This window comes from Puma concolor, chromosome C1 (genome assembly GCF_028749965.1).
Source record: "Puma concolor isolate L17-30 chromosome C1, mPumCon1.1.hap2, whole genome shotgun sequence".
Lineage (NCBI taxonomy): Eukaryota > Metazoa > Chordata > Mammalia > Carnivora > Felidae > Puma > Puma concolor.
Window position 1 is genome coordinate 13,262,579 of NC_141674.1, and position 11,908 is coordinate 13,274,486.

Consider the following 11,908-nt stretch of genomic DNA (forward strand, 5'->3'; position numbering starts at 1 on the left):
AAAAAAAAAAAGAAAGAAAGAATACGTCTGAATGGCCCATAAGCATATGAAAAGGTTTATAATATCATTAGTCATCGGGAAAATGAAGATTAGGACCTCAGTGGGGTACCGCCGCCCAAGCAATAGAATGGCTAACGTCGAAAGAACGGGTAATGTCAAATGCCAACAAGGATGTGGAGCCATCAGAACCTTCATGCGTCGCCAGTGCGAGCACAAACCAGTGCCCCCATGTTGGACGATTAGCACTTGCTTTCCCAGATGAAAACACCCTTACTTTATGACCTAGTAATTTCACTCCTAAGTGTTTACCCAAGACAAATGGAAACATTATGTCCACAAACGTTTGGAGGTGAATGTTCACAACAACGACAATAAAAACTGTAAGGAACCCGAATGTCCGTAATTGGGAAGGTGGGAGAACAAAACCGTGCTATCGTCCTACGATGAGCTACTTCTCATCAATACAGATGAACTCCTGTTAGTGGCAACCACGTGAACAGAGCTCAGAAAACATGATACCATGTGCAACACGCCAGACGGCACAGAGTACACACTGCGGGATTCCGTTTATACGGTAAACTTCTAGAACATTTACCAAAACTCTCCAGTGAGAGAAGTCAGAACAGCGTGTACCTATGGGGGGTGGGGGGAGGTGGAAGGAGGCATAAAGGAACCTTCCGGAGGGATGGGGGTGTTCTAGAGTTTGATTGGGACGGTGGCTACACAGGTGTTCGCATTAGGATTCGCTAAGTTGTGTTCAGAAGAGTGCATTTCCCTGCACAACTGCCATTACATTTAAAACCAAATCCCAGTGATGTCCGTACATTACCCCCCTCTGCTCTGTCCGCTCCAGCCACGGGGTCCTCTTAACTCTTCTGTGAATGCACCCAGCTCGGGCCCACCACGGACTTTGCACCGGCTTTCCTTTCTGCCTAGAATAATCTTGCCCCAGATATTCTTAAGCGCTCTGTCCCTAAGGCCCCTGTTCAGATCTTCTACTCAGAAAGTCCCTCCTTGAACACCGTATCTCAAACAGCCTCTTCCTCCTGGCCCCATCAGCTGCTTATCTCACTTTATTCTCTGGCATCACATTTCGCTCAACCTGCAGGTACATTACGTGTTTCCTTATTCCCTGGATCTCCCACTGGAATTTAAATTCCGTGTGGGCAGGGTCTCTACCTGCCTCGTTCATACGGTACAAGGCTCAGAATGATCCCTAACATATTACTCAGTAAGCACCTGTCTAAGAATTAAGTCATACTTTTCTGGGTTGTTGTGAAGATTAAATAAGGCAGTACATATCCAGTGCTTAGCATAGTGACAGACAGAGTAAGCACTCAGTAAATATCAGCTACTGTTATATTCATTGTTATAGCCCCAGCATTGCCCTGCACAGTAATCGGCACAGTTTAGGTGAACCACAAATAACTAGATGTATAGAGCAGATGAATGAGTGGGTGGGTGGGCGGGTGGGCAGATGGATGGATGGATGGATGGATGGATGGATGAGTGGGCGGGTGGGCAGATGGATGGATGGATGGATGGATGGATGGATGGATGGATGAGTGGGCAGGTGGGTGGATGGATGGATGCATGGGTGGGTGGGTGGATGGATGGGTGGATAGAAGGAAGAACAGATGGATAGATGGACAGAAGCGTGGATGGATGGATGGATGGATGGATGGATGGTTGGATGGATGGATGGATGAATGGATGGAAGAACAGGTGGAAGATGGACAGAAAGGTGAACAGATGGATGGGTGGGTGGGTAGGTGGATGGATGGATGGATGGATGGATGGATGGATGGATGAGTGGGCAGGTGGGCAGATGGATGGATGGATGGATGGATGGATGAGTGGGCAGGTGGGTGGATGGATGGATGCATGGGTGAGTGGGTGGGTGGATGGATGGGTGGATAGAAGGAAGAACAGATGGATAGATGGACAGAAGCATGGATGGATGGATGGATGGATGGATGGATGGTTGGATGGATGGATGAATGGATGGAAGAACAGGTGGAAGATGGACAGAAAGGTGAACAGATGGATGGGTGGGTGGGTAGGTGGATGGATGGATGGATGGATGGATGGATGGATGGATGCATGGGTGAGTGGGTGGATGGATGGATGGATGGATGGATGTATAGATGGATGAATGGATGGACGGATGGACGGACGGACGGACGGACGGACGGACAGATGGATGGATGAATGGATGGATGGATGGACGGATGGACGGATGGACGGATGGATGGATGGATGCATGGATGGAAGGAAGAACAGGTGGATAGATGGACAGAAAGGTGAACAGATGGATGGGTGGATGGATGAATGGATGGATAGATGGGTGAATGGGTGGATGGATGGGCAGATGGATGGATGGTTTTAGTGAACACCCAGAATTCCTGGGGGAAACCTAGAGGAGCTTTTCCATGAGATTTCACAAGGCTGTTCTTGCAGTGGAATCTTCAGGAGAGATAAGGAGGGCAGCTTATATCATCAGGATCGTTTATACTCCCCTAGACAGATGCACACCACTTTCCATTTCACGTTATAGCCTCCCATCTGTCCTCCATTATCATTTTCAGAGTAACTCCTCAAAAAGTGTACTAACCTATTGTCCCCCACTTACAGGTAAGGAGACTGAGGCCCAGCAAAGTTGAACTGATACATCCAAGTCATGCTGTCAGAGAGCAGAAGGCTAGGCCCCAATCCTGGGTCTCTGGACCCCCACTCTTTCTGTGTATCCAGGAGTGGAGGGCAGGGAAAGCCCAGGGGCTCAGAACATTCCTTTTGGAGACTCTCAGTGCTGTGTTCTAGGAGCAGGTGGGGGTTGGGGAGGCAGAATTTGACTGCCAGGAGCTGCTGGTGGCTCTCGGTAGGAGTGTGAGTGGGGAGGGTGACAGCAGCTGGCCTGGCTTGTGGAAGCAGCATCGGAAGCAGCAGTGATGGGGGCGGGGGTGGGATCTTCCGCCAAGGTGCTGGTTGGTCAGCAGCTGCCGGGATGGCGCTCAGAGTGAGGGCAGGACAGACCCCTCACCTGCCCCCCTTCGTCCCCCAGGGCCAGCTCCACACAGGAGCCTCTGGGAACCTGCAGCTCAGGCAGCCACGGAGAGAGTCTGGCTGCCCGAGTGAAAGACAGCACCCCTCCCTCCCCACCAGCCCTGGCCTCGGGGCCTCCCTCGGAAGACCCATCGAGCCCTGCTCCCATCACTTCCTTGCTGTGTGGCCTCCGGCCGCAGCCCTCCAGAGGGCCAGGTGTATGGCCTGCAAAATGGGTTTCATGCAACCCTGCCTCTTAAGCACCCTGAGGATGGGGCGATAGGCCTAACAGGGAGTCTAGAGCATGTGAGGTTTCCTCCCACCTCACTCGCTAGGCCCAGGCCTCCGCTGGAAGGGGCGACCGCTAGCACTGGCGGGGGGGGGGGGGGGGGGGGGGGGTGCGGCAGGGGGCCCGGCAGGCGGGGCTGTTCTCATTGTTCCCATCATGCACCTGGGGAAAGCCCCGTGCAGTGACCCAACCAAGGCCACGCACGCTAGACCGGAATCCGCCCCAGCCTCCCTCCCGTCTGGCGCTGGCTGGCGGAGGTGGCCCCGGAAGCCGTCCCTGCGCCCCCAATCCTCCCACCCGTGCGTCCCTCAGTCCCACGTGGCACTTCAGACGCCTGGCTCGTGGTTTAATTAATAGTCCTTTCGTTTCCTTCTCAGAGAATGAACTTCGCAATGCCAGGGAGACCACCCACATCTGCGGGCTGCTCTGATTTCCACTTGGAGAGCTGAGCGGGGAAGGAGAGGCTGGGGAGGAGGCAGGGGTGGGTCGGGGAGAGCCCAGGCCAGCCCCAGGGCCTGGGACACAGCTTTTCTCCTGCCGTCACCCCTGGAAGATGTTCGCAGAGAAGGCACAGGGTGTGGCGCTCTAACCAAAGCCTTGAGGCCTCCCTCCAGCTGGGGAGGCCTCTCCCCCATGACTCCTGACCTTCGGCCTCAGTGCCCACAGGACCTGGCTCCTCCTTCCCCCCCTGGAACCCTCCTCAGGAGTTTCGTGTCTCAACTGAAATGTCACCTTCCTTGGAGGAGACTCTGGCCGGCACTCACCCTCCGTGTGAGCAGAGCATCTGCATAGTGGTTTCCCGTCTGTGCACTTGCTTGTGCGTGGAACGTGTGCCCGACTCAAGTGTGAGCTCCCAGCCGGCAGGCACCTGGCTTGCCCACGCTGCGTGCCCCCCGCACCGCCCAGAGCCTGGCACGGGAGTGGCTCACTAATTGCCTGTTGAATGACTGAATGAGTCTGGGGGAAAGAGCCCCAGGAAACATGGGAAATTAACCGCGTGGGTGACCTTGGATAAGCCCCTTTGTTACTCCCGCACCTCGGTTTCCCAATCTGATCCTGAGGGGACGGGCTCAGAGGTCCCGGTGGCTCTCCCAGCCCTGACATTCTCTTGTGCGCAGGACGGCAAGGCCCCGGGCGTCTTGTCCCCCAAGCTCACGATATAAAGGGCCTTGAAAGAAGTGATACAGAAGGTGAGGAAAGAGGCAGGGAGGACAAGGGCCGACGGGAGGAGATGCTCCCCCCCCACACACACCTGTCTACCCCCCGTACCTCTAACCTAGGGATTCCAGAAAAACCCCACTGGGCAGATTACCTAGTAGAAAGAGCATCGGGTCAGAAGGGAGACAGCTGAGTCTTGTCCCGACTCCTACTCACTGCGTGACCTTCGGCAAGTCCCTTGCCCTCTCTGTGCACCACCACTGAATCCCAGGTCTCAGGGTCGGACTGATTGCAGGGGCTCGGGGACTGAGTGTGCGTAAGAACGCAGGCGTGGATGGATGAATGGGCATCGTCAGAGCTCCTGGCTCAGTGGCAGCTCCCCCCAAGGATGCTCGCTGCTGGACTGGAACTTTCTCTCCCGCTTTCCCCGTGCCTCCTTTCCTCGCTCAGTCTCCCCTTCTCCATATATACGCATACCTCTCTGACCTGGCCTTCCTCTCCCTACAGTTGCCCCGAAAGGACCCAAAATCATGATGACACCCAGCAGAGCCCGGGTCGGGGACACAGTGAGGATTCTGGTCCACGGATTTCAGGTCGGCCTCACTCCGAGCATCTGGAAGGGTGGTGGGAGGTGACAGGGACACCACTGGTCACCGGTATCCCTCTTAGACACTTCCCTTGACCTCAGTCCCCCAGCCAGTGAGGCGGAATGGCCTCTGATGAGGAAGGGCAAGGTTTTGCTCTCCATCCAGAGCCCAGCGCAGACCCAGCTCATGGACTTCGCATCCTTTCCGGCCCTGGAGTCCTTCTCTTGCTGGGGTTCCGGGCAGCCACTCCTGCCCCATCGGATGGCAGCGTGTGTCCAGCCCCGGCCAGGCCATGCCTCTGACCCCTTCCTGCTCTGGCAGAATGGTTCCCCCTGTGACCCAACTCTCCCCCCCGCCCCCGACCCACAGAACGAAGTCTTCCCGGAGCCCATGTTCACCTGGACGCGGGTCGGAAGCCGCCTCTTGGATGGCAGCGCTGAGTTTGACGGGAAGGAGCTGGTGCTGGAGCGGGTTCCCGCCGAGCTCAACGGCTCCATGTACCGTTGCACAGCCCAGAACCCCCTGGGCTCCACCGACACACACACCCGGCTCATCGTATTTGGTACGCTGCCCTGAGCGGGGGTTGGGAGGGCGACCAGGGGTGGCGCCCTGGCTGGAGCCGTCCCAAGGACGAAGGAGCGGCCGGGGCCCGGGGCCCCTAAGTTTGCCTGCGAGGATGCCCCACACAGAGGCTCCGGAGTTCGGTGCTTGAAGCCGGATCTCTGGGTTCGGATCCCGGACGCATCACTTCACAGCCGGGCAACCTGGGGCAAGGCGCTCGACCTCCCCCATTTCTCCGTCTGTGAAGCAGACCTAATGCCACGTCCGCACAGCGGCTTTGGGCTGCCCCGAGAGGGCGCCCGCGATACCACGCGGCAGGTGCTGGAAACGGGAGGGTTCCTTTACGGAGCTCTGAATGTCACCCCAAACCGGTTCTCTTTCTGTCCTTTCCAACAGAAAACCCAAATATTCCAAGAGGAACGGAAGACTCCAATGGTATGTCCTCACCCTCAGAGCTTCTCGCTAAAAACCAAGGGATCTGCAAAGGTCTGGGCAGCCCCGGTCTCCCCAGCGGCCCGTTCGTATACCCTTGCCTTTGCCTCAAGCCTCAGGCAGGCAGTTGCCCTTTGGTTCAACAGAGTCTGGGTCAAGGGTGGTCAGGAATGGGTGCTGAGGCACTAAGGGGGACTCAGCACCCCGAAATCAGCCAGTGGGGGTTTCCAGGGACCTAGCGTGTCCCCCCGCCACCATCCACAATGACTCTAGCTCGCTCAGCTAACTTAGCTGCCCTGGCCCTAAGAGGATGTGTCGCCATTGACCATGGGCTTGTGCCCCCGGGCTCGGGGCAGTGGGGAGCACACTCCACAGGGCAGTGAGGAGCACATTCAGGTGTCTCGGCTGGAGACTCTTATACCCCCCTCCCTGAGCTCCTGCCCAACCTGAGCACCGGTCCACGGGACCCAAACACCGCTCCCTGGCCCACCAGCCCTTTCCTCCCCACACTGGGCTGATCTCACATTTCACAATGGAGGCCCCCACACCCGGTCCCCACTGGATGGTCCCAGTGGCCACCAGGGAGCCTGAGCTCAGTCCAGCAAGCCCGGGGCAGGGAAGGGGTCACACCCAGTTTGGTGGGACGGGTGGCAGAGCTTGGATTTGAACCCAGTGCATCCCGTGGCTGAATCCAGACTCTGCTGGGGCCCTTTGAAGCTCTGCCATCCGGGATCCGTTCCTGCCCCGCCCATCAGGATCCGCGGCCCTGACCCTGACCCCGCTCCCTGCTGCCCTGACACAGGTTCCGCTTCTGGCCCTGCTGGCGTCCGGCTCACCTTGGTGCTCGCCCTGACAGTGGTCCTGGAGCTGACGTGAAGGCCCGGCCGCCGCTCCCGCCACTCCACCCCACGCTGACTTCGCCGCGATCGGTTTTCTTTTCTTTTCTAAACTATTTCCAGTCTGTTCTTCGTCTCTTTCTGTCTGTGTCTTGGCTTCTTCAACCAGTTTAATTAAAACGAAACAATTTTCCCCACCTTAGTCTGCGGCTCTGAATTCGTCTTTTGTTCTGTGGCAGCGACTGGCACTCCCTGGCCCCCAGTGTCAGGACAGGCCCCGGGGAGGGGGTGACAGAGGGGACGGAAGGCACGCTCCTTCCGGGAAGAGGAGCGGAGGTGCGGCTTACCGTCTCGGTCCAAGCGACCAGATGCGAGAAGTGGCCGGAGACTCTCAGGAAATGCAAGGCTCTTTGGGGCCGAGTGTAACAGTCAGCTGTTGCCGCAGTACTGCTGCGTAACAAACCAACCCAACCTCAATTTACGCAACAACACGCATTTATTAGTATGCTCGTGTTCACGATGAAGCCGTTCCGCTGGTCTAGTCCGAGCTCAGTTGGGCAGCTTTGCTTCAGGTGACAGGTCGACTGGGCTGGACTCTTGGCTATGGTCGGGTTCAGGTCTCCACCACAGGTGTTTGCTCTAGGCCCAGGCTACAGGGGCAGTGGCTCTCTGACATTTGATGCTCTTACGGCGGCTCACCAAAGCTCAAGGAGCAACCCAAACCCCACAGCCATAGGCAAGGCATCTGCCTGTCGTGTCTATGAATGCTTCTTTAGCCAAAGCAAGTCACCTGGCCAGAGCCAACATCAATCACAATCACGCAAAAGCCAGTGGCAGAGGTTCCAGAACTTTCTACCCGACCATGAGAAGATTCCCTGTGCCATTCGGCTATTAGCTCAGAGGGAAGGACTGAGAGACCCTGGGGAGGGTTGGGGTTGGCCCCTCTGAGCTGTAGCCAAGACTGAGGGTCATCGGGGGGACCCCACAGAGGACTGTATTAGTTTGGATAGGGCAGGCCATGTTGCAGTAACACAGTAACCCCAGAGTCTCACTGGCTTGGCATAATAACAATTTATTTGGGGTTCATGCAGGTCGGGCAGCCCTCTTGCATGTTGTAGCTACACTAACCAGAACATGGGGCCTCTGGAATCTCCAGGGTGGGGGAGGGGAGGGCCGGAGGCTCGCCGCGGCAGGCAGGACAATGGTCCCCCAAAGATGTCCACACCCTAATCCCCGGAACCCATGTATATGTTACTTCACACGACATAAGTCATTTTGCTGATATGATTAATTTAAGGATCTTGAGATGGGAAGATTCACCTGGGTTATTCCAGGTGGGTCCCATGTCATCCCAAGGGTCCTTCAAGAGTGAGGCGAGAAGGTCAATGTCCGCAGCAGGAGATGTGACAACCGGAGCAAGGGACTGGAGTGAGAGGCCAGGAGCCTACCCGTGCAGGTGGCCCTGGAAGCCAGGAGGGCACCGGAGCAGATTTTCCCCGAGAGCCTCCCGAAGGAGCTGGCCCTCTGCGATCACTTAAGTACCAAAAGACTCTTTCGGACTTCCGATCTCCAGGACGCTACGGGAATAAATTTACCTTGTTTGGAGCCACGAAGGTCGTGGTAATGTGTTACAGCAGCCACGGGGAACCCATCCGATCACACAGGGTGTTTTGAGGGACCAGGCCTGGTGGTGCCACAGGCCACCTGTGCCCACCTCCCATCGGCCAGACGTACTTACGTGGCCCCAGCTAACTGCAAGGAGGCTGGGAAATGGGTCTCCTGTGTACCCTGGGAGAGGAAATGCAGTGGAGAGCACAGAGCATTGTGTCTGCCATGGAGAAGCACAGGACGGAGGGGGAGGGGGGAGGCCCTGTCCCCAGGAGTGGCCCCCACCTCTGCCCCATGATGTCACTGAGCTCTTTGTGCCTCTCCCAGGAATTGTGCTGGGGAATTGGGGGGGGGGGGGGGCGTCCCTACCAAATCTCTAGACCCCAGACATGCCAGGCTGGGAATTAAGCCGTGGCTTTGCCCCCCTTGCTGTCTTCACGGCCCCTTTGCCTCTGGCCAAGTCAGGACCTGGATGGCCAATTCTATTCATTTCCATATTGCCTCCCAAATCTCTACCCCCCTAACTTCCCTGCAATTCCAGACTCAGAAATCCGACTGGCTACAATTGGCCCCTCCCCGCATGGGTGTCTAACATGCCCCTCCCACTCCCTGGGGGCTGAAACTCAGCTTTGGATTTGCCTTCCCGTACATGCTCCTCCTCCAGACTTGCCCTTCTCAGAAAATGGTCCCCATCCACCCGGTTGACCTGGTGAAACATTTGGCTTTTATCCGTCCACCTCTTGCCTTCGTCTCTCCACGTCCGACCCGACAGCCTGTTGGGTTGACTCTCAACTCTCATCCTGAATTCACTACCTTCCTTCTCCACTGCCAGCCCTCTACGCAAAGCCACCTCTAACCTGGGACACTACCTTGGGTTTCTTACCCGGTCTTCAGCTTCCCCTCTTGCCCAGCCCCCCACCCACAGCAGCCAGAAGGATGCTTTTAAACAGAAATCACCCCACGGCACCCTCCAAGTCAAAACCCTCCAATGGTTTACTAGAAACTGCAGTTTCTAGTAACTGCACAGACTGAATGTCTCTGCTTTCCCCAAATTTATGTGTTGGTACTTAATGCCCAACGGGATAGTATCAGGAGGTGCTGAGTTCATGAGAGTAGAGGCCTCATACATAGGAGCAGTGCCCTTAGAAAGAGACCCCCAAGAGCTAGCTTGCTTTTTCCACTGTGTGAGGACACGGCGAGAGGTCAGCAGTCCGCCTCTGGAAAATGCGGCCTCACCAGAACCCCTGATCGTGGATGCCCAACCTCCAGAACCATGAGCAATAAATTTCTGTTGGTTCGTAAGCCACCCAGTCTGTGGTATTTTGTTATAGCAACCCCACTGGACTAAGGCACCACCATGCAGGAAATAAATCCAAAGCCTTTACGAGCCACATGGGACGCAGCCCCGCCTGGTGACCTGGTCTCATTCACACACATCCCCCTCCGTTCACGCTCATCTTTCCGTTCCTCAAACTGTTCAAGCCCACGTCTGCCTCAGGGCCTTTGCCCTACCCTTGGCCAGAATGGCAGTCTTTGAGCGTGGGAGCCACGTCTGTATCATTCACTTTTGTGTCCTCAGTGCTTGGACCAGAGTCTCACACATGGCAGGTGCTTAACAAGTATTGAGCCAGTGAATGAATGAATGAATGAATGAATCAGCACCTCTCCAAGACCTGCTATGGACCGGGTCCTGTCCTAGGCATCCAGGCTGCGGAGATGAGCAAGATGTTCTCTCTACCCTGAGGGAGTTCATGGTCTAGAGAGGGGAGGACATTTACCCGACTAACCAAGGTGACTCAGTGAGATGAGTGTTCAGCACCTCCCCAGAGCTCTGGCGCACTGAGGTGGGAGAGATCCATTCTGCCGGGGTGGGAGAGATGGGTCAGAGGAAACCAAAGAGAACAAACGCCAGAAGGAAAGAGAGAGGCTGGCCAGGCAGAGAATATTCTAGACAGAGAGAACAGAATGAACAAAAGCTTAGAGGTAGGACAATTCACTACGCACTGCGGGGAGAGACAAGTAGTTACATCAGCACTTCCAAAAGTACATCAACTTGTTCAACAAATGTTTATGAAGTCCTCACCATGGGTCAAGGAGCACGAGGGCTGCAGATTCAGTAGGAACACTGTCGTGCGGCTCTTGTATCAGTTCTCGATCGCCACAATGCTGCTGTATAACAAACATCCCCAAATCGTCAACATCAACCACCATTCGATATTTTCGTCACGCTGCTGAGCTGAGCCAGGCTTAGCTGATGGAGACTGGGCTCCCTTTTGTATCTGCAGTCAGCTGGGGGCTGCCTGGTCGAGGGTCACCTTCACTGACATGACCCAGCTCTGTCCCGTCTGTCATCCTCCAGCAGGCCAGCCCACGGAGGGCCGAGGAGCAAGAGGGAGAGCCAAAGCACACAGGCCTCTTGTGATCCAGGGGAACCCACACTCCATCACTTGTACCACATTTCACTCACCAGTGCAAGTCACAAGGCCAGCCCAGCTTCAGGGGGCAGAGAAACAGACTGGACTTTTTGTTGAGAAGAGCTGCAAAGTCCCATTGCATACTGTGTGGACACGGGGCAAGAGGCAGACGTAGGGCCATTTTTTGCCATCTACGCGATCCGTTCCTTCGGTGAATATTTGCCTACCTACATTTGGCAGGTTGATAGCAACACTGAAGCACATGACTTTCAAGGGTTGGGGGCTGTCAGATGTTCATCGGGATAAATATCCAGGCCGGATCAGCAGGCCACAACCACATAGTGCCACCGGCCTCCTCACCCTACTTCCTTCTTCCTCGAGGCTCTGTTCTGTCTCACATGAGCCAACCTGCCCCCTCTGCTGCCTGCCAGCCATCTTACCTAAGCCTCTGTCACACGACGCCTTTGCCTGTTTTCTGGAAAGAATAAAAAAAAAAAAAGATTTGTTCCCACTCTTTGCCTTAATAGAGGGAAGCCCATGTCGGCATGAAATTGGAATTGCTTTGCCCTATTAACAGCACGGCTGTTGGCCTCCACTGACCCCTGAAGCGCGTTAATATCTCAGCAGCAAGTGGACGGACCGCATAAAGTGGCAGGGGACACGCCCGAAGAAAGCCAGCTGAGTGCCACGAAGGATGGGGGCGGCCGCCCGCTCTGGGCTCTGAACTTGAGGACTTCGTGGCCCGAGGAGACTGGAAATGGTGGTTTCTCCGAGCTGGGGTCAAAGGGGAGGAAGGCGGGCTGGGTAGGGCGGAGCCCAGCCGGAGAGGGCGGGTGGATTCTTCATTTCTTTATCTGCTTGTCTAGTCTCTCCACTGACGGACACTGAGCTTCCCCTGGCCCAGGCCGTGCCATCAGAGGGCTCCCGTGATGCCCACTGATCGCGGTGCCTGGCTAGCCAGGCAGGTGCAGAGGCCCCTTG

The 11,908-nt window shown here is 56.0% G+C and overlaps 1 protein-coding gene across 1 annotated transcript in view; it reads left to right on the forward strand.

The window, feature by feature from the left end:
* The window catches only part of IGSF21 (immunoglobin superfamily member 21), a 232,003-nt gene extending 224,896 nt beyond the window's left edge, over nucleotides 1–7,107 (forward strand). Inside the window, exons 7-10 of the mRNA XM_086715833.1 lie at nucleotides 4,997–5,082; nucleotides 5,446–5,638; nucleotides 6,034–6,072; nucleotides 6,872–7,107. Coding sequence (XP_086571959.1) covers nucleotides 4,997–5,082; nucleotides 5,446–5,638; nucleotides 6,034–6,072; nucleotides 6,872–6,945 — 392 coding nt within the window. The 3' untranslated portion in view covers nucleotides 6,946–7,107. The remainder of the gene's footprint in view (nucleotides 1–4,996; nucleotides 5,083–5,445; nucleotides 5,639–6,033; nucleotides 6,073–6,871) is intronic.
* The last annotated feature ends 4,801 nt before the right edge of the window (nucleotides 7,108–11,908 follow it).